The 22,906-nt window shown below is 37.6% G+C and overlaps 3 protein-coding genes across 6 annotated transcripts in view; all 3 read left to right on the top strand.

Moving 5' to 3' along the window:
- palm2akap2 (PALM2 and AKAP2 fusion) overlaps positions 1–10,839 on the top strand; it is a 120,614-nt gene extending 109,775 nt beyond the window's left edge. For 3 of the 4 annotated variants that reach the window (XM_016440224.1, XM_016440226.1, XM_016440227.1), the window contains 4 exons: positions 739–2,869; positions 4,909–5,099; positions 6,271–6,294; positions 8,046–10,839. In XM_016440224.1, the coding sequence (XP_016295710.1) occupies positions 739–2,869; positions 4,909–5,099; positions 6,271–6,294; positions 8,046–8,165 (2,466 nt within the window). In that variant the 3' untranslated portion in view covers positions 8,166–10,839. The remainder of the gene's footprint in view (positions 1–738; positions 2,870–4,908; positions 5,100–6,270; positions 6,295–8,045) is intronic. The other variant, XM_016440225.1, reaches the window with a different exon arrangement.
- A 2,389-nt stretch (positions 10,840–13,228) lies between these two features.
- Positions 13,229–20,810, top strand: LOC107653476 (thymic stromal cotransporter homolog). Its single transcript, XM_016440197.1, has 5 exons — positions 13,229–14,282; positions 15,330–15,413; positions 17,673–18,128; positions 19,176–19,259; positions 20,650–20,810. The coding sequence occupies exons 1-5, from the start codon at positions 13,298–13,300 to the stop codon at positions 20,808–20,810; spliced, it is 1,770 nt and encodes a 589-aa protein (XP_016295683.1). The 5' UTR covers positions 13,229–13,297.
- LOC107653484 (thymic stromal cotransporter homolog) lies at positions 14,014–17,340 on the top strand. Its single transcript, XM_016440208.1, has 4 exons — positions 14,014–14,282; positions 15,330–15,413; positions 16,804–16,960; positions 17,068–17,340. Exons 1-4 carry the CDS (start codon positions 14,051–14,053, stop codon positions 17,123–17,125), a joined length of 531 nt encoding a protein of 176 aa, XP_016295694.1. The 5' UTR covers positions 14,014–14,050; the 3' UTR covers positions 17,126–17,340.
- Positions 20,811–22,906: the final 2,096 nt, after the last annotated feature.

Genomic DNA, 22,906 nt, shown 5'->3' with positions numbered 1-22,906 from the left:
TAAGTTATTAATACTCAGGATCAGATAGCACAGGTCAGAGTTCAACAAGCCCATTATCTTTCACATCTTATCACAGTCTACCTGTATTATGCATGATGGTCACATGCAATATTTCCTTTGCAGTATTTCCTTATTTTTCCTTTTTCTGTTCTCTGATGTTCATACAATTGGCAGTGTAGCAACCAATATAATTGGGGTCCCCTTCGTTTTGGAAATTTGGACATTTGGAAGACATTTGGTCATTTTAAGTACAGTACTATGCAGATAATGCAAACTAAGTACTTGGTTTGGGGCAGGAGTCCATCTGTGCACATGTTTGGCCATTGCATAATCTTACACTATTTTAAACGTTACATTTTTGCATGCAAAGAGTTCACAAGAACTACATCCCAGAACAACTCAAGCAGACTTGAGTGTGGATTACATGTGCACACACAAGTTCAGAAAAGAGTGTTCACGCTATCCAAACCAACCAAACATTTGCATCAAACAAACCCAGTTGTGCAGCAAAAGTGTTACTTTGTAGTTACTATTATTACTCAAATTTGAAGGCGTGAAATGTCTTAAAGTTAGAAAAGGGTCATGTCTTGCAATTATAGAACTTTCATGATTGACCATTGCTGTCACTGCCAAATATGTGAGTACTCAGGTATTCATCCATAATGCAGTGTAAATTGTGACAAAGAATTACATAAGTGCATGTTTAGACTAATGTGACCTCTGTCTTTATTTCTCCAGAAGTCCCCTGTACACTCAGAGGATGACAGTGAGCTGAAAAGAGAGAGAAGCCTGAAGACTGTGAGTTTTTTCGATTCTGTAAGTGTGATATCCAGTGGTGAGAGCAGTATGGAGCTCGAAGTTCAGACAGAGACCCAGCAAAGTTATGTGAGCAGTGGGCAGAACAGAGTGAGACATGGAGGAGAAGGGCTGGACAGTGAAGTTGCCAAGGAAATCCTTTACCTTGATCAGGTCCTTGAGGACAACTGTTGTGATCCCAGGGAAGAAATGACTTCAAATGGGACAAGTTCCCCTGATATTAAGTCAGTTAGAGTTCATGGGACTGGACCATCTGTGAATACTTGTGACCCATCTCCCTTACACAACCATGACATTGTTTTAGAAGGGAAAAAACAGACCACTTTTGTTGATGATAATTTCAACATCAAACCAAATGGTCATGCGATGGACTGTACAAGGACACCTGAGTCACCTAGGACAGCAATCAAGAAAGAGGCACGTTTTGAGCTCCGACCATTTCATGAAGAGAAGAAACCATCAAAACTATTTGACCCCCCAACTGAGAAAGAAGTTCGGGTGAAGAAAGTCAGACCCTCGGAGGAGATTGCAGAGCTAGAGAAGGAAAGACTGGAACTCATCCGGGGTCAAGCAGTCAAGAAAAATCCTGGAATTGCAGCAAAATGGTGGAACCCACCTCAGGAAAAGACACTGGAAGAGGAGCTGGAGCCGGAGCAACTGGAGTCGCTTCGAAGATATGTGGAGAGGAAGCAGATGAAAACAGAAGCCAACCGCATACCACAAGCTGCACCCAGACAGACAACTTCCTTTATCCAAACTGAAATAGAAAATAGGGAGGATGTTGTCATGGAAGAGATTGACTTTTCTGCAGCACGCAAGCAATTTCTGCAGATGGAACATAGCAAGCAGCCCACAGCCCCCAAGAGGAACGTGGCACCACAGCTTTACTCTGCCAAACCTTTCGTCAGGACTCCAGAGGTCACGCATGTAGAGAGGCCATGCTGTTCTGTCACAGTTGCCAATCAAGAAGGGGTCACATGCTACGATGGAAGTGAAGTTACTACAGTCAAAGCTGAAAAGATTTACTGCTTCTCTGGAGAATCTGCCACACCACCCAAAGATGGTTTGGCTCAGAACGAGTTGAAATATGATGAATTTACTTGTGCCCGGGCAGTGATGACTATTGTGAAGGATGAGGATTCTTATTTGTGTCAACGCTCTTTGAACAGCTCCTACCATACGGAAGAAATCGACTCTGGGTTAGATGACCTATCCCTACGGTCTCAGGACACAACTGTACTTGAGACGCTCTCCAATGACTTCAGTATGGACAACATAAGTGACAGTGGTGCGTCAAATGAGACCATGAGTGCCTATTTGGAAAACTCTCTTGGGGAATACTCTTTTCCCTCAACCCCAATGGCCACTACACCAATTAATGGAAAACATGAAAGTGGAATAAAATCTCCAGATGAGCAGAGTGGGTCTTATCAGGCATATGGCTTGACAGAAGAAGAGCTGGAATACCATGCTGGTATTCTTGTCCAAAATGCTATCCAGCAAGCCATTGCTCAGCAGAATGAGAAATGGGAGCCTCTTCAGGCCACACAACATTCGTCCCCCATTCTCGAGAGACATGTGGAAAGTACTGAACCACAACCCCAACCCCTAGTGGAGAGATCTGCTGTCACGCCACCTCCCAAAGTGCCATCCCCCCTGGAGGAGAAGAAAACAATTGCTCCTCAGATAACTGTAGTTCAAGCTGCCCCAGTTATCCCAGTGAACACTTACAAACCTCCCAGTCCCTCTCCACCACCAAGTGAGAAACCAGAATTCAGCTATTTCAGTAAGTACTCTGAAGCAGCAGAGCTCAGGAGCACCGCAGCTGTCACTCGTGCTAAGGAAACGGAAGTCACCTCAGGACCGTTCAGGCTGCGTTCACGCAAACAGAGAACCCTGTCCATGATCGAAGAGGAGATTCGGGTGGCCCAAGAGCGCGAGGAAGAGTTGAAGAGACAACGACATGCGCAAACACTGCACCTGCCCCGTACACAGAAGCTGAAGACCAGCACCCAGCCAAAAAAGCTGGTCCTTGCTGGGAAGACAGCACCAGGTATGATTATATGGCAGCAAGACTTGATTACTTAGGACGACATGTGTGGAACTTTATTTGATGAATCTAAACTACTTACAGTAACTTCTTAACTCATCCCAATTGATAACAAGCCATATAAAATGCAAATTAGTACTCATACTACAGCTGTTCTTTGTGCAGTTTTTCATGGATTGCACCAGTTACTTCAGTCAGTAATCAATGCATCTCCCTCTGATGGTGTATATGCCAGTTTGACCTCTAATGCAAACCAGCAGCTAAAACCAAAGGTTCTGACATGTCTAGCTCTGACTAGCTTTGATGTCAATTAGCTGGTGATTGTCAGTCATATAACTGGAATCCTGGAGGTTTTCTTTATAGAGCTTCTTTAGTTTAGATTCCTTGCACACTGTGTCCCATGGGTCTGCACCCACTGTTCTGCCTGAGTCACTTTTGCAAGCTGTGCTTTTTGAAGAGGGTTTTAAGAAAGCTGCAGCACAGCGGCTGAGGAGATGTTGCTTTTTGTTTGGTTTTTTACTATATGAACTTAATGACTGAACACTGCTCTTAATGATTGTCTAGATAATACTGTGTGGCTATATAGGTTACATAAATATATGTCAAGGTTTCTATTTCTAGAGACCGCTAACACTTTCAGTTTGTGTTGGTTTGATGTAAACATTTATTACAGTAGGCTGTACTTTAAATGTTTTTGTTTATGTTTGATTGGTTTTGTGGTAAGAAGCGTGTTTAAACTCCATTGTCGCAGTCAGGCTTTATTTAGCATGGTGCTAGATGTAATGCTCAGCAGCACAGTGTATAATGTCATTGTGTGTTGTTCCTGTTGGCGATTGTCCATGCACTTCTCATTCATGACGATGTTCTGTACTGGAGAAGTTTATGTCTGCTCTCTAGTGGTGTCATAGGGAAAACATGAGTCCTTTCTTTTTGGCTTGCTTTTAGCTATAATGCTAAATACCATAGTATTTGAAGTTATCTTGTGGTCTCAATGATTCACTTAATGAAGGGGATCCGTAGAGGACAAATATATACAAATTTTCATTCAAACTTTGCATAAAGACTTGACATGCCAACATCCGTAGAAGAAAATAAGGGCACCTTTAGTTTCAGAGAATGTTATGTGACCAATTATGTGACAAACTATGGCCAGTATGGAATAAATACATATAATAATATATTATACTGCTCTTTTATTGGATGCTTCATTCGGCCTTGTTTTTTAGATCAGTGCTTCTCAATTCCAGTCCTCACGTTCCACCCCTCTACATATTTTGCATGTCTCTCTTATTTCACACACCTGATTCAGATCACTAGCTCATTAGAAGAGAGCTCCATGAATGAACTGTGCTCCGACTGACATGATCCCTACACAGTGTTCATTGCTCCCTAATCGCTAAGCACAGGAAATCTGTTGAAGTTTACTTCACTTCGGAACATTCATTCACGGATTTATACTGTCACTGTCTTCACACACAGACGAAACTTACTGGAGAAGTGTGACATAATATACCTCATGAATCCTGTGATGTCCACTTCGTAGGGCACTTACTGTCGAATAGAACAAAAGTCTGAAGTGATAAGGGATATATAAAAGGTGCAGAGCGGTGGGACGTGAGCGTTTTTTATACATGGTTTGGCTTTCTGACGTGGTTTTCTCTTAGATTCCCTTGATTTAATGGGATAAGAAACAGCATTGTGGGTTTTTACACTGAGTTCTCTGTGCCTCTAGTATCCATACTTGGGTCGTCATCAAGAATGTGTCTAGGACTCTGGGCTCTTTCATGTCCCCTAAACTGATGAGTGATGATAAAAGTATCTTGCTGAAGCATACTAAAATTCCAACTTAATCCATTTTCATATCAGTGCTTGGAATGGAATGTAACAACAAATCAGAAAGAGAGTTTGAATGGATCTTGGTAAAAATGTCAAGATTATATGCCGGTCATATTACATCCTACAATAAAAATAAAGAAATATCAAATTACATACATTTCTTGAAAATTAATGAATTATTCTGTCTTATTTTCCTCTGTCTGCAGGTAAGATAGAGAAGGTTCGTCAAGTTCCTCCAGCATCGCCGTGCTCTTCAAATGGAGCTCTGCCCTCGCCGCTGTCTGATCTGGGCAGTGATGATTCTGGAGGACAGCGACCCAAGAACTTTATGCAGACTTTGATGGAGGACTACGAGACACACAAGGTCAAGCGCCGAGAGAAAACTGAGGACAACAGTGTAAGTCTCTTATGGTCAGGTTCAAATGTATATAATGGTGGTAATCAGTAATATTGTATGGTATAATTCATTGTCAGTGGATTCTTCCTGTCTACAATTAGATTCTTTCAGACATCCATTTGCATTTACAATCAAAACATTCACTTTCACTTTAATTGGCTTAACTTCATTTGCTTTAATTCTATAAAGACATTTGGAATTGGAATTTGTGATTCCTACTGCTAAAGTACCATCGCCATGACTTACACCAGAAACCATGTTCCTCTTTTTCATCTCATGCAAAGAAAGTGAAGAAACGGGACTTTCCAGCTCATTTAGAAACTGAATTCATAAAGACTTTGCCAAGTCAAAAACCACCATTGAATGCATACTGAGGACACACTGTTTCATGTCAACCACAGGCTTTTTGTTTTCCCCTTTTGTTTTCTCAAAAATCAACACATTTCCTCTTAAAAAAGCTATTATTTGGAGAACAAACTATAAAGTGCCCGTGTTTTGCAACTTCGCTGCACTGGCAGTATCACATTCCATTATTATTATTACTTCAGAACTACAGTAGTGGTAACAATATTGGTCTCTGAGGATTAAATTCACTTTCCGTTATGAATGCAAAATAAATCCATGACAATAACTGCAGCTTTATGTTGCACTTAAAATGCTAAGTAAAATAGCCAAATATTTATAAAGTCCTCATTAAATATTTCCCAAGGCCTTACAAATTGCATCTGGCATCACATTTAAACACAATACAAATTCATGCTTATTTTTACTCTGGGAAGGGTGTGGCCAAATATTGAAGACTGAGGTGGATCAAACATAAAACTTAAAGAATCAGCCATTTAAAAAAAAATTGATATTGGTTAACCACAGATCTAAAATAGGATGACAAGTCTCTCTCAATGTCTGTGGTTGTGATGGCCCTGAACTCACACAAACAAATACCTCAAATTGTCAATACATTTTAATAAATATAGTCTATACACCTGCTCCTTGAAAAAAAAAACAATAGGGAACAGCCCTAACAAAGTAAAGCACATAGTTATTTCAAATGAAGTCATTAGCTCTACCCGGAGCACACGGTATTGAGCTATTATCTACTTTCAAAAGCTGTTCTCTACACAATAGCAAGTGTTTGCACATTAACGAATTCTTCCTCTTTCCCTCTCGTCAGTATGTCCGCTCAGTTACAACTGAGGTACTTGTACAATGCTTGTTTCAAACTACATTGTGCCTTCATTTCAAGTGTTATTGCATGTTTTTTTGGGGGGAAAGTTGTAGCAGTGCCAAATACTTTGACATAAGAAAAGTGTTCAGAAGAAATCATTGTATTATATGTGGTATCACTGCATCATTCATTACATACACAATATATAGAGCCACATTTTGAAAAAGTCAAAGTATTTGCACCTACATGATCTACTGTATATCCAAAGTGCAGTGTCACGATCCATTCCCATGAAACCTGTGTCAATGAACTTACAATGTCCAGTCTTCATTTGATCATTTTACCACCTCCATTCAGAGTCCTAATATTTCAATCCTAATGTCTCTTTGTATTTGTATATTTTACATAGTATTCAAGTTATTTGAGAACTTCAGATTGGACATTTAGGTTCACTGAAATAAGACACAAAGCTTCTTGTGAGCCTAACATTTGGCACCTGGTTTTACTACAGTATTTCTTTTGAAACAGCATGGCTGTTCTCTTTTCTGCTTTATTATTTCTGCTTTCATTCTGTGTTTGCACTTAAAGGAACACGCCACTATTTTTGAAAATAGGCTCATTTTCCAACTCCCCTAGAGTTAAACAGTTGAGTTTTACCGTTTTCGAATCCATTCAGCCGATCTCCGGGTCTGGCGGTAGCACTTTTAGCTGTAGCTTAGCATAGATCATTGAATCTGATTAGACCGTTAGCATCTCGCTCAAAAATTACCAAAGAGTTTCGATATTTTTTATATTATTTAGCTGGAGACTATTTTCAGGTGCTGCGTCATATCATTGCGCCTGCTGCACCCATGGTATGGCAGCAAAGTTCCTTGATTATTACGCCGGAATGAGAGTATAGTTCCTAGCCATATCGGCCTAGAAAACTTTTCATTTTCCGTCGGTCTTAGTACACGATGTAACTACAGAAGAGTCAAGTTTTAAATAGGAAAAATATAGAAACTTTTTGGTCATTTTTGAGCAAGATGCTAACGGTCTAATCCGATTCAATGATCTATGCTAAGCTAAGCTAAAAGTTCTACCGTCAGACCCGGAGATCGGCTGAATGGATTCGAAAACGGTAAAACTCAACTGTTTAACTCTAGGGGAGTTGGAAAATGAGCCTATTTTCAAAAATAGTGGCGTGTTCCTTTAAGCTTGTATTGTGTGTTGTGGAGTTTACATCTAAAGCGGTTTTGGACAATGAGACCCAAACTTGTACTCAGCATGAAACTGTTTGGAACAGGTGTGGTCTAAAAATGACCATCTGGTGTGTATGTTTGCACGTGTGATTAATGTTTTTAACTAAATGTCTTATAAAAAAAAAAAAAAATGATATTGACATTACTTGTTTTTGTTGTTGTGCTCAGTATAAATAATGTATTGCCTTGCATACATACCACAGTATAGCATGGTATTGTAAAATAACACATCATACTTTTTTATTACATTTTTCTTACAGAAAATAAATAAATAAATAGAAATAAAAAAAGTAATAATAATAGTAAGTAAATAAGGGTTAAAGGGTTGTAGCCCTTCTACAACATACTTTTTTAGAAGAAAAATCAAGTTATATAGATAAAATATCATTGTAAGTCAACAAAAGTTTATGGTTGCAAGGGAAATATGCTATATGTATATAGCTATATATATACTGTATCGCGATGGTGAAAATACCATTGTAACAAAACAAAAAAAAACGTAAGATAGCCATTTCCACATATTTTTATGTTTATCTTCAGGTTCTGGAGGCAACACGTGTCACTCGCAGAAAAAGTAACATGGCCCTCCGGTGGGAGGCGGGAATCTACACCAACCAAGAAGAGGCTGAGGAAGAGGAGGAGGAGGAGGAGGAAGAGTAAACCAAACTTTCAGAGAGAAAAATATGCAGGGAAAATATGCAGCAGGACAAACACAAATATTTATTGGGAATTCAAACCTCTCTGAAGATTTGTTTCTGGAGCCTATGGGGGAAAAAAAACCTTCTCTTGACATTGAAGACTAGAGATACTATACCGCTTCACATTTCCACTACCAAGTTATTGCTTTTTCTTTTGTGCTGATATGTTTGGAGAAAGTGGAATATGCAAAGACGAGCATCGAGGATTTTTGGCATTAATGTAAGATTGGTGTGAACTAAGAACAAATTGCATTTGGACTTCACATACATAGAGATGTTATTGTGTGGCTAAGGACTTTGGAAAAAGAATGGTAAATATGGGATAATATTATGTTATTAGTAGGAGGAGCTTGGATATAGATGATAGCGTGCTGACTGATCTGATTTCTAGCTAGATTATTGACATTTCGACTCTGGTTTGATCAGGATTGGTGCCATGTATATGAGTTCAGCCGTGAGCCCATTTAGAAAGCAGAACTACACAAATGTGTCTTGCAGTGTCCGAAAGGGCAAAATACTGTTATTTGTTTTCCTGTTAATCACATTGTCACATGATCAGCCTGTAGGGATAACAAATCGTTGTTCAGAGAGATCATTCAGCAGGAAGCTTTAATGAGGAGGACAAATGAAAGTAGGGCACAAATATTTACACCGTTGAAAGAGGTTTGTAAGAGCAGACTCTTTGCCCAGACCGATATAACAATAAATCCAAGCAGAACAGGAAGAAGGCTTTGTATGGGCAGCAGCTGCTTTCTCCATTGACGAAAGACAGGAAATGTGTGTGAAATTAAACTTTAGGATGTTATTGCTGTTCGCAGTCGAAGGCACCTGTGTTTGGATTGAAGTTTAATGTAATGCAGTGCATTTAATGGCTGATGTAGATTATTTGGGAATGTTTATGTTGTGTTATGTGTAGCGCAGGAGAGCAAAAATGAAGGAAAGGACATGATATGTTAAGAAAGTATTCACTGAATTGCATGCTTTTTCCATTAATCTTAATTTAAAAGGGTGAATATTTCTCTTTACTTACATTGGCATTTTTGAAGCCTTTACACACAGAAAGTGTTAATGCAATACCATTATTTAACATGGTTTCAAACACTTTATTGATACATATGCACACATGGATGTCTGAAAGGTTTATTCTTTGTTCACTTTCTTTAAAAAAAAAAAAACAGTTGGCAATATAAAAGATGTTAGAACAAGCATCTATACAGGACACTGACATCGGTGATGTACGTGCAGCATAAAAGAGACAAAGTGGACAAATAAATGGACAAATCTTCTTCTATATTTAATCTTCAACTTCTCATTTTTGCCTTTGGTCTTTGGCATTTTTCAAGCCACAAACGAAGACAATCTCACAAGCTTCATTCAACAATGTGGCTTTGTTGTTTTTTGTACCATCCACATATAATATATATATTACACAAAAGTATTTAATGGACTGCTGTCCTTTTATGAGTATACATGAAGTATTTGTAGTGTCTGGATTAGAGTGTCATATATTGCATAGGTTCTCAAACTGCAGGCAAAAAAATACAGTTATGCATTGTAATAATGTCTGGGTGGCGTATAAAGTTACACCTACAGAACTATAAATGTTCTTGCAGAAGGTGCATCGACTTTTTTTAATGGATGAAAACAGGTATTTGTTGATCTCTGGATACTGACTTAATGAAGTGTTCGTTTGTGTTGATGCTTGACATGAGATTGTGTAATGACCATCAGTTTTACTCAGAGCAGGATATTGGATTTTTACTTGGATTCTTTGATATGAGATGATTATTGTTGGTGAGCAAATCATTTGAATTTTATAAGGGGAAGTATTTTTATTTGAGCAGTGAGATATATTCAGTGTTCCTAATGGAAAATAGTTTTTTAAAAACGACTGGTGTTTTACTGCACATTTATTCATATATACTGTGTTGTGTGTATTTGAGGGCCAAGTATGCCATACTATATGCATTTACAGAGGTTTTCATTAGTGCTATAGGCAACATTACTAGCACCGAGAAGGTAAAGTATTGACTGTGATGCTGACGGGTTTTGCATCATGAAATGTGCAGCGTTCAAATGAAATGTAAAGCCAGCTTTAGCTTTCCTAAAGATGACATGCTTTTGTACTATAATGTATGAGGGATGGACAAAAATGGTTGTTTTTACCTCATAAAGCTAACTTATAAGAAATAAGCCAATGTTCAAATCTACAATATAATAGGATTCCTATGGCATAGGATGGTGGCCAAATTGCTTTTAATGTAGACTACCAGAAGAAAAAGGAACCATTAGAAATTGAGCAATATTGCAGCTGTTGACGTGTAAAAGCATTATGGCAAAAGCATGAGCCTTTGAGGACATCTGGGAACAGCAGACAAGAACTGCAAGCACTTTAGCGTAATTTTGGTGCAATTTCTCTTGCAAACAGGTCCATTGTCTATTGTCAGTATTGTATGAAGCACAACCAAGCAGCTTTCTGTTGGTCAACACGGCATTGAAAAACATTGATTATTTAAATGACTGCATTTTGCCCATGAAAATTCTCAAACTGTAAATGCAAACGCACTTTTAATGTTGCGAAATGTCATGGCTAATGTACACTTATTTACATACACTGTAAAAAAAAATCCATAAAATATACGGTGAAAGTGACTTCTGAACATTACTGACAAAAGAGCTTTTTGCTTGCGAAATTCCACCGAAATGTGGCTAATGTGAATGCTAAAGTTTTTAACTACAAACATAGTTTAGACTTGTAGTCAAGCATTTTCCTTGCCAGTGTCCCGTGTGCATGACAACTACTGCATCTTTTGCAATAGATTTTCAGTTTCATTGTCAGAAGACAGCTTTTCAAAGAAAAAAAAAAATTTGCCTTTAATGAAATCACGAGAAGTATTGCTTTTTCAGTTTGAACCAAGTAAACTGTTTTGTTTTGTTTTTTACTTTTTAAGTAACACTAAAAATATGTTGCGTGTTTTGCTCTTGTTGTTTAACTTACAAATCCATTTGCAAATGCTTCCTTAAAAGGTTTAATGAGTGTTCTAGTTCCCTTTGGGAGAAACCAAAGGAATATTGATATGGTGTGATAATGAAATCATGCTTTTGCTTTCAAAAGCCCTATTTTGACATGTTAACCACTTATTGTATGTTAGTATTCTGCTTATATTGTTTCATAGTAATTGTAAGACTCACTCTTACACATACATAATTATTTTCTCATTAAAAAGAAAATGTGTAAAACGTCTCTGTTCCTGACTCCATCAAAATCTGTCAATGTGACATACGAATTTATAGGAATATTTCACCCAAAAATGAGAATTTGCTGAAAATGTACCCTCACCCTCTGACCATCCAGTGTAGATGTGTTTGTTTCTTCATGCAGTCACATGAATGGCTCGAAGACCTGGAGGGCAAAACATCCATAGAACTGCAGGACAAGCCTGTCAATTTTCCATCTGTTTCACAGCCGCAAATATTTAGATCATCTCTCAAAAGAATAAAACCTGTCACAGCCTTCAGCTGGTGTGCCCAGGATGGCCACCAGATGACACTGTGTTTTTCTGTGAGCACATGGCTTGTGTTGTGTTTGTTTGGTGCCATGTGCTCTCTCCTGTCTATTGTCTGACCCTGCCCATCTTGTTACCTCATTATTGTTTAAGTTGCTCCACCTGTGTCTCCCTCGTTACCCTCCTCGTTTGTTTCCCTATTTATTCTCCCATTTTATTATTAAAAAGAAAGACCATTCTTCCTGCAATTTGAGTCCTCGCCTCATCGCTCCACATGCACCGTGACAAAAACCTGCACCCGCTGCAATATTTCAATCATTAAACTGTGCGACAAAACGCTGTAAAAACACTTAAAGTGCCTTAATATATTTAAAACAGTAATATTCTCTATATTAATGATGCGTAGTTTACATAGGCAAGCAGATGAGGCCCGGAATATGAACGCAGTCTGCTTAATGGTTCAGTGTTTTCTTTCTAATGGTTTTCTACGGGAAGCCATTTAACGTGAAACTTTGCACATTGCGTTTATATTCTGGCTTCATCTGCTTACCTGTACAAAATATACATAATCAATAATATGTTTACTGAATTTTGCCTTTTAATATCTGCGTTTTACTGCATTGCTTAATGCAAACTGCAGTAAAAATAACTGGCAGTCAGTGGAGCAAAGCTTAATGGTTTTCTGCGGGAAGCCATTTAACGTGAACCTTTGCACATTGCGTTTATATTCTGGCTTCATCTGCTTACCTGTACAAAATATACATAATCAATAATATGTTTACTGAATTTTGCCTTTTAATATCTGCGTTTTACTGCATTGCTTAATGCAAACTGCAGTAAAAATAACTGGCAGTCAGTGGAGCAAAGCTTCGTTTTGCCCTCCAGGTGGCCGTTCCTATAAGGGTGTGACGTCACGGGAAAAACTATCAATAAAAAGGTATGGAATTATGGCAAATATTATAACATTAATTCAAAAAGAGAGTGATTTAGAATATTTGGCAAAAGCATGGAAAAGTTATAAGACTTTTGTCCTGCTTGAAGCTTATTCTATCCCTACATTCTTCCAAAAAAAAAAACTATTTTTTTTGTTCCATTAAAAAAGAAACAACAAGAAGGTGAGTAGATGATGACATCTTTTATTTTCTTTATTAATTTTAGGAGATCTGTCTGTTAAGGAGAGAATTAAATCCTCGTGACCTGGAATGAGATCATCGTCTGCTCTTCTACTCGAGATCCTGTTTGACTGGTTCACACAAACCAAGCAAGTATTGCATCACCTGGGATGCAATGGGGAGCTCTTTTTTCTTTGAGAGTTATGCTTTGCTTTGCAAAAAAAAACACATTTCCTTTTCTTGGAATTTTAATCTAATAGAATTAACTTCATATAAAACAAACCCATGGTATGTCCTTACTGATTAGAAAGTTAAGATGAGTTTTTGTCTGGGAGAAACATGACTAACCACTGAAAGTATTTCAGTGTGCAACTTCCCCATAGCAGAATGACACGATGGGCTTCACCCAGAGAGTTTGAGCTTCTGTGAAGTATCGACTCGGATCAAAGAAGGTTTTGTTTGCTTTTATTATTTTTATGGCGTTTACGATGTCCTGCCGTAAATACATCGCCCCTCTAGTGTTCTGTGCCCAAGTGGCCAGCTCGTTTTTTGACACCGCTCTCCAAATGATCGTTAAAGAACGATACGCAAACGCCACCGACTGGGACAGCGAGCAGAAAGCCATCACAAACTTCAACATGACCTTCAACATGGTGCTCAAATTCATGCCGATTGTGCCAGCGATCCTTTTGGCAAAGGTTGGAGACAAAGGTTACAGGAAAGTGCCAATAGTTGTTCCTCTGGTTGGTTACTTTCTGTCCAGAGGTTTGCTCTTGCTGGATATCGTGCTGGAATGGCCTGTCCAGGTGCTGTACGCGGTGCCCGTGATCCATGGACTGTGTGGCGGATTTGCATCGTACTGGGCAGGTGTGATGGCGCTGGTGTCGGTGTGCTCCGGTGAGGAGGAGCGGTCCGTGCGCATCATGAGAACCGAGCTGGTGTATGGAGTCGCCGGGTTCATTGGTAGTTTGGGTTCTGGTCACTTATTTAACCTCTATACCGTAGGTCTCCAACAAGGAGCCATTTTATCTAGTTTGTGTGTGCTACTGTATTTCCTCTGCCTGCTCTATGCCGCATTTTTCCTGCGGGTCGATCTTTTCTCAGAGCTTGCAGAGAGGCAGGAGCGACGGGAAAGTGTTGGGATCATAAACCAGGAAGCCCATGATAAAATAAACATCGCTTTGCTCTTCGTCAGTGGGATTTTGTATGATATAGCAGTGGCTGGAGGAATGGAGATGTTGGTAGCTTATGTGCTCAAATACCCCCTCAACTGGGGCGCAACCGAGGTGGGTTATGGAAACGCGGCTGGATCCCTTCTCTTCATCACCAGTTTTTTGGGTGTGAAGATGTTCACAAAATGTTCAGTTAGAGATGAGAGCATGGTCATGATCGGGATGGTGTCTTTCGCAGCTGGGATTTATTTCATGGCATTTGTGACCACAACTCCGATGTACTTTTTGGGTAAGTTATAACCAAATAATATGCTTACTTGAACTGCACGGTAATATTGTATTCATATACCCTTAAATGTACCTTAAATGTAATAAATATGACCATTATATGGCTAAATATTATCCAGACCCTGTTGGCTTACATCAATAAAAGCAATCAATAAGGGACGGACAAGGTAAAATATCTGGTAACTATACATATGCAGGTGTAAGTTGCTTTTATATATAAAAAAATATATATACATGGCTTATATTAGCATTATAAAACATGAGTATATTTACATTTCTAAAAGTTACTTAAAAGTTAAAAGCATTGCTTTACAATGCGTTACTCCCTAAAAAAAGTAACTAATTACGTTACTTAATTACTTTTTATGGATAGTAATGTATTATGTTACTTTTAAAATCTGGGCTGGGCTTGCTTGTTTGTTTTTAATAATGAAAAAAAAGTTCTGTTTTGGCAAGTGTAAAAGCTCTTTCACACCAAAAGTGAAATGAATAAGCCTCAGGCTGAAGGAATGTAAATTAACATCTGTACATCTGTAGTAGAGGGCAGCTCAGAAAACATTTCAGTTGTGCTGCCAATTATGGATTATATAAAGAACAGGACGCAGGAGAAGAGAGAAAGTTTAACACTCTTCAGCAATGAAAAAGAAAAAGAAAAGAAACACAAACGTTATGTTTATCTAAAGCAATTTTTAATTATTAATATGGTTGAAATGTATCATTGGAAAGCTGTCAGTAAAAAAATGGGAAAACAAAGTAACTGGCATTACTTATTTGAAAAGTAACTCCGATATTTTCTTGTGAATGAAAAAGTAATGTGTTACTTTACTAGTTACTTGAAAAAGTAATCCGATTATGTAACTTGTGTTACTTGTAATGTGTTACCCCAACACTGTTTCTAACTATAGTGATGAACGAGCATTTAAACTGGAATACAATAATAGAGCAAGTGCATAGTTTCTCAAGGGAATAAAAACAGAAATGCTCTATAAATCACTTAATTGATTTAGTATTCTCCTCTGATCTGAGGTTTTGTTCTTGTCTCCTTTAGCTCGCTCTATCACTCTGTTTGCTCTGATTCCAATGCCCACCATTCGCTCGCTGCTGTCCAAACAGGTCAGGGGAACCTCATATGGTAGGTGTCAGTTCTTTTTTCTGTCAGTACCCTAAACAAGTTGTGTGTCTGCATATGGTGCTGCCAAAGACAGGCTTTATGGAACACTAAAATTTCCTCAAAAGTAAACTTTGACTTCAGTTGACTTTTAAACAATTTGCATGTTAGTCCATGCAGCTGTGCTGTGAAGCATATCAATATTGGGTGTATATATTCAGAAGTTGAAGTGTGAACAAAAAATCAAAAACAGAAATGAAACTATGAGTCAGTGTATTCACAGGTGGAGCCCATAGGAATATTTATGCTTTTGTGTGGTAACAAGAAGTAGCTTTGTAGGCAAATGTAAAATTATTATGTTTATGACCTGGGGTGAGTTCAACGGAACTTGCAATCATAGTTAGCACCTAATGATGCTTTAGGAAAACGCACTCCTGGTTGTTTCCTGGTGGTCGTTGATTTGTTTTCTTTATTTAATTACCCATGTTCTTGACTGACCTAACTGGTGTTAGTGTTGTTGATCCCAGTTGTACAAACAGTTTATGGATTATGGTGAATTGATGGGCTGGCTGAGGTGACAAGGAGTTAGAATATGGTATTTCAGAAAAATACAGGGCCAAGTACCGAACCCTGAGGCACTCCAATGGATAGCAGTTGGTATTTAAACACTCTCTCTCTTGAAGATACCTTGTTGAATCTGTCTGTGTGGTAGGACTCAGGCCAGCGAAGTGTAGTTCAAATCATTCTCAGTTCAGAGAGAGTGGACAGGTGAATTTTTAGGCCTTACTCTGCTTTTATGCACGTCTGTGATTTTGGTAACCATCCAGAGGTTATGTACTTTACCTTATCACCAACACACAGCTAGTGACAAGTCAGACAAAAATTTAAGCAGATTTGAGCATTTGTAAAGAATAAGTTATATGAAGCCAAGACATGGTGGCAAGTTTAAAAGCAGTAATGTAATACAGTCACACTCAGTCACTAAAGACTATCTGTAATGTAACATTGAGATAAACTAAAATACTAAGCTTATAATTTTTAAAATATTTACAGTATATTAAAAAATACATTTTAGTGTAAGTGTGTTCTATAGCTTGTATTCTTCAAGGTATCTTTAAGGAGGTGTGTTTAAATCCCATGCTACTGGAGTGCCTCAGGCTTCAATGCTTGGCCCCCGATTCTTCTGATATACTGTACCTGCAGGTCACACCAACCAAACCTCATCTTGCCCCTGTTGGCACCAACCCTATGTAACTGATATGTAATAGAGCTTAAAAATAAAGGTACAGTTGGGGTGATGATGGGATGAAAAACTGAACCAACTGAACTCCTCCTAACCTTTGGTTTGGAACACCACAGTTTGGTGAAGCATGTCCTTTGTAATTTTCACATTTAGCTACTTTTCCTCCCATAGGCATTACCTTTGTCATGCTCCAGTTGTCCTTCAAACTTGCAAGCTTGGTCACCACACCCATCTACACTGAGATCTATCAGGCCACACTTAACACCTTCCCAGGGTTTGTCTTCATACTGTCCAGCATCTTCACTGTTCTTTCTATGATACCCATTAGGTAAGCTGACACTTTTTGGCACCCTTTGACAATATTTGATTCACTACTGAATTCTGAGAAACAGTCATTCTTAAAACATTTTTATTGTTTTGTTTTTTTATGCCTAGTATTGTAGGATGTTGCTCTGCGAGACATGATGGATATGAGAGAATTCAAGGGAACTGACTGACAGCATCAACCACACCAAAGCAGACAATGTATCAGAAATGGACAAGTTTGTAGGTTTACACTGATGTTACGTACAATAGAGGATATTCTACTAGGATAATGCTACTTCCTGTTGCACTGTGGTTACACGGCGTTATTGGTAATGCAATATGTGTAGCATCTTATTTGCCAAGGTTTTTTTTTTAACATCTATGTATAAAATGCTGACAGTCTGTAGTTTTTAGGTATTTTGGTAACAATTTACAATACATTTTGATTCGTTGTTAACATTGACTGCATTAGTAAACATGAACTCACACTGGAAAATTCTTCGAAAGTATATTAAACTTAATGTTAATTTCAACATTAACTAGTATATTATTGAAATCAGAAGTTGTATCTATTATACTATTTAAAGAACCTGAACTGACAACGAACGGTAGTATTTTTATTAACCAGCCTTAACAAAGATTATTAAATACTTTAACATAAGTATTACGAATTAACTAATGTTAACTAATGGATCATTACTGTAAAGTGTTATATTTTATCCTCTATACCGTAGGTCTCCAACAAGGAGCCATTTTATCTAGTTTGTGTGTGCTACTGTATTTCCTCTGCCTGCTCTATGCCGCATTTTTCCTGCGGGTCGATCTTTTCTCAGAGCTTGCAGAGAGGCAGGAGCGACGGGAAAGTGTTGGGATCATAAACCAGGAAGCCCATGATAAAATAAACATCGCTTTGCTCTTCGTCAGTGGGATTTTGTATGATATAGCAGTGGCTGGAGGAATGGAGATGTTGGTAGCTTATGTGCTCAAATACCCCCTCAACTGGGGCGCAACCGAGGTGGGTTATGGAAACGCGGCTGGATCCCTTCTCTTCATCACCAGTTTTTTGGGTGTGAAGATGTTCACAAAATGTTCAGTTAGAGATGAGAGCATGGTCATGATCGGGATGGTGTCTTTCGCAGCTGGGATTTATTTCATGGCATTTGTGACCACAACTCCGATGTACTTTTTGGGTAAGTTATAACCAAATAATATGCTTACTTGAACTGCACGGTAATATTGTATTCATATACCCTTAAATGTACCTTAAATGTAATAAATATGACCATTATATGGCTAAATATTATCCAGACCCTGTTGGCTTACATCAATAAAAGCAATCAATAAGGGACGGACAAGGTAAAATATCTGGTAACTATACATATGCAGGTGTAAGTTGCTTTTATATATAAAAAAATATATATACATGGCTTATATTAGCATTATAAAACATGAGTATATTTACATTTCTAAAAGTTACTTAAAAGTTAAAAGCATTGCTTTACAATGCGTTACTCCCTAAAAAAAGTAACTAATTACGTTACTTAATTACTTTTTATGGATAGTAATGTATTATGTTACTTTTAAAATCTGGGCTGGGCTTGCTTGTTTGTTTTTAATAATGAAAAAAAAGTTCTGTTTTGGCAAGTGTAAAAGCTCTTTCACACCAAAAGTGAAATGAATAAGCCTCAGGCTGAAGGAATGTAAATTAACATCTGTACATCTGTAGTAGAGGGCAGCTCAGAAAACATTTCAGTTGTGCTGCCAATTATGGATTATATAAAGAACAGGACGCAGGAGAAGAGAGAAAGTTTAACACTCTTCAGCAATGAAAAAGAAAAAGAAAAGAAACACAAACGTTATGTTTATCTAAAGCAATTTTTAATTATTAATATGGTTGAAATGTATCATTGGAAAGCTGTCAGTAAAAAAATGGGAAAACAAAGTAACTGGCATTACTTATTTGAAAAGTAACTCCGATATTTTCTTGTGAATGAAAAAGTAATGTGTTACTTTACTAGTTACTTGAAAAAGTAATCCGATTATGTAACTTGTGTTACTTGTAATGTGTTACCCCAACACTGTTTCTAACTATAGTGATGAACGAGCATTTAAACTGGAATACAATAATAGAGCAAGTGCATAGTTTCTCAAGGGAATAAAAACAGAAATGCTCTATAAATCACTTAATTGATTTAGTATTCTCCTCTGATCTGAGGTTTTGTTCTTGTCTCCTTTAGCTCGCTCTATCACTCTGTTTGCTCTGATTCCAATGCCCACCATTCGCTCGCTGCTGTCCAAACAGGTCAGGGGAACCTCATATGGTAGGTGTCAGTTCTTTTTTCTGTCAGTACCCTAAACAAGTTGTGTGTCTGCATATGGTGCTGCCAAAGACAGGCTTTATGGAACACTAAAATTTCCTCAAAAGTAAACTTTGACTTCAGTTGACTTTTAAACAATTTGCATGTTAGTCCATGCAGCTGTGCTGTGAAGCATATCAATATTGGGTGTATATATTCAGAAGTTGAAGTGTGAACAAAAAATCAAAAACAGAAATGAAACTATGAGTCAGTGTATTCACAGGTGGAGCCCATAGGAATATTTATGCTTTTGTGTGGTAACAAGAAGTAGCTTTGTAGGCAAATGTAAAATTATTATGTTTATGACCTGGGGTGAGTTCAACGGAACTTGCAATCATAGTTAGCACCTAATGATGCTTTAGGAAAACGTACTCCTGGTTGTTTCCTGGTGGTCGTTGATTTGTTTTCTTTATTTAATTACCCATGTTCTTGACTGACCTAACTGGTGTTAGTGTTGTTGATCCCAGTTGTACAAACAGTTTATGGATTATGGTGAATTGATGGGCTGGCTGAGGTGACAAGGAGTTAGAGTATGGTATTTCAGAAAAATACAGGGCCAAGTACCGAACCCTGAGGCACTCCAATGGATAGCAGTTGGTATTTAAACACTCTCTCTCTTGAAGATACCTTGTTGAATCTGTCTGTGTGGTAGGACTCAGGCCAGCGAAGTGTAGTTCAAATCATTCTCAGTTCAGAGAGAGTGGACAGGTGAATTTTTAGGCCTTACTCTGCTTTTATGCACGTCTGTGATTTTGGTAACCATCCAGAGGTTATGTACTTTACCTTATCACCAACACACAGCTAGTGACAAGTCAGACAAAAATTTAAGCAGATTTGAGCATTTGTAAAGAATAAGTTATATGAAGCCAAGACATGGTGGCAAGTTTAAAAGCAGTAATGTAATACAGTCACACTCAGTCACTAAAGACTATCTGTAATGTAACATTGAGATAAACTAAAATACTAAGCTTATAATTTTTAAAATATTTACAGTATATTAAAAAATACATTTTAGTGTAAGTGTGTTCTATAGCTTGTATTCTTCAAGGTATCTTTAAGGAGGTGTGTTTAAATCCCATGCTACTGGAGTGCCTCAGGCTTCAATGCTTGGCCCCCGATTCTTCTGATATACTGTACCTGCAGGTCACACCAACCAAACCTCATCTTGCCCCTGTTGGCACCAACCCTATGTAACTGATATGTAATAGAGCTTAAAAATAAAGGTACAGTTGGGGTGATGATGGGATGAAAAACTGAACCAACTGAACTCCTCCTAACCTTTGGTTTGGAACACCACAGTTTGGTGAAGCATGTCCTTTGTAATTTTCACATTTAGCTACTTTTCCTCCCATAGGCATTACCTTTGTCATGCTCCAGTTGTCCTTCAAACTTGCAAGCTTGGTCACCACACCCATCTACACTGAGATCTATCAGGCCACACTTAACACCTTCCCAGGGTTTGTCTTCATACTGTCCAGCATCTTCACTGTTCTTTCTATGATACCCATTAGGTAAGCTGACACTTTTTGGCACCCTTTGACAATATTTGATTCACTACTGAATTCTGAGAAACAGTCATTCTTAAAACATTTTTATTGTTTTGTTTTTTTATGCCTAGTTGTTGCTCTGGTTGCTCTGCGAGACATGATGGATATGAGAGAATTCAAGGGAACTGACTGACAGCATCAAAGCAGACAATGCAGACAATGTATCAGAAATGGACAAGTTTGTAGCTTTACACTGATGTTACGTACAATAGAGGATATTCTACTAGGATAATGCTACTTCCTGTTGCACTGTGGTTACACGGCGTTATTGGTAATGCAATATGTGTAGCATCTTATTTGCCAAGGTTTTTTTTTTAACATCTATGTATAAAATGCTGACAGTCTTTAGTTTTTAGGTATTTTGGTAACAATTTACAATAAATTTTGATTCGTTGTTAACATTGACTGCATTAGTAAACATGAACTCACACTGGAAAATTCTTCGAAAGTATATTAAACTTAATGTTAATTTCAACATTAACTAGTATATTATTGAAATCAGAAGTTGTATCTATTATACTATTTAAAGAACCTGAACTGACAACGAACGGTAGTATTTTTATTAACCAGCCTTAACAAAGATTATTAAATACTTTAACATAAGTATTACGAATTAACTAATGTTAACTAATGGATCATTACTGTAAAGTGTTATATTTTATTATATTTATATTTATTATAGTGTGTCTATTTGAGATGGATGACATCTTTTATCACATTTTTATTGTTCAGATTTTGCAATAAATTAAGTTATTTGTACATCCGTGTATGGTGTATCTTAATAAACATACTTTTTTTTACACAAAGTATCCAGGAAATACAATAATGATGCAAATAATCATTATAGTATAATGGCAGTCCATAAGTCTATATAGTTGTTAGTTCTGACTGTGCAAAGGCACAAAAATACATTATGCTAATAAGATGTATTTTTCTTTATTCTAATCATTTTTATCGCTATGGTCCAGTATTAAATCAGTTGAGGTAAAGGGTAACAGCATCAAACAACACTGTACAAGTTATTCTTCCTTTTAAAGTCCAGAATTTATATTTTGTCAGTTTAACTACAAATAGTTTATGCTAAAAGGAAGCCAAATAAGCTTTATAAAACATTACATATACAAAACATGCAGTTGATTAAAAGGTTATTCAATTGTAAGTGATCCTCCTCACTTGCTTTAGTTTAATTTGTTATTTTTATACTTCATACACACCCGCTGGACTGATCTGTAAGTAAACATATGACACACTCATGCTTCAGTCGTTTAATATTTGACCAAAAAAAATGTAACCATTAAGCATATAAAATAACAGATTAATGGACCACAGTTGTTGCAGATTCTGTAGAAAGTCATATAATCATTCTACATTTAATCTGTTCTTGTGTAAACTGAATTGAATCATTTTTAGTATAAGCTGTATTTTATATCATAATGTACAACATGCACTTAAGCAACAAAAGTCATATAGCTGCCTATGTAATGTAAAATAAAATATATTCAATTGAAAATCAAATCAACTCAAAAATTCAGAGACAAAAGTGGACTGGATTTGATGGGTTAAACTTCAAGCCGTGTATCTTCACTAAACTTTTATGAACTAGACCACATTAAAAAGGGCAAACATAGACACATAGAAAACAGCCTATGCTGCCAGACAGAACATCTGAGAGGATGAAGGTGGAAGAAAAGTTCAAAAGGCGCTGAGAAGATAGATACTCGATGACAGAAAAGCAGCTGCATTAACTGCATTAACCAGCAGGTGGCGTGTTTCCAATCTGTGTGCTGCAGCTGTGCTCAAACACTAGAGGGTCAGTTCTGATTAAACATTGCTACATTACTAATTGCAACATTGATGGAGAACTCACATAAAAATGTTTAACAAATGATGCAAACTCTGATCTTGAAATGACCAAATTTCCCCAAATACAACCGTGAGAGAGAAACTGCAACCCTGACTCTCTGTTCATGCCATTTGCTTTATTTGTCTTTGGTGTGTGTGCGTGTGTGTGTGTGTATGTGTCTGGCTGTCTGTGTCTGTATGTGTGTGTGTGTGTGTGTGTGT

The sequence above is a fragment of the Sinocyclocheilus anshuiensis genome, unplaced genomic scaffold, assembly GCF_001515605.1.
Source record: "Sinocyclocheilus anshuiensis isolate Anshui unplaced genomic scaffold, SAMN03320099.WGS_v1.1 scaffold3, whole genome shotgun sequence".
NCBI classification, from domain to species: Eukaryota; Metazoa; Chordata; class Actinopteri; order Cypriniformes; family Cyprinidae; genus Sinocyclocheilus; species Sinocyclocheilus anshuiensis.
The sequence above is the reverse complement of the archived record's forward strand: the minus strand, read 5'-3'. Positions and strand labels throughout refer to the sequence as shown.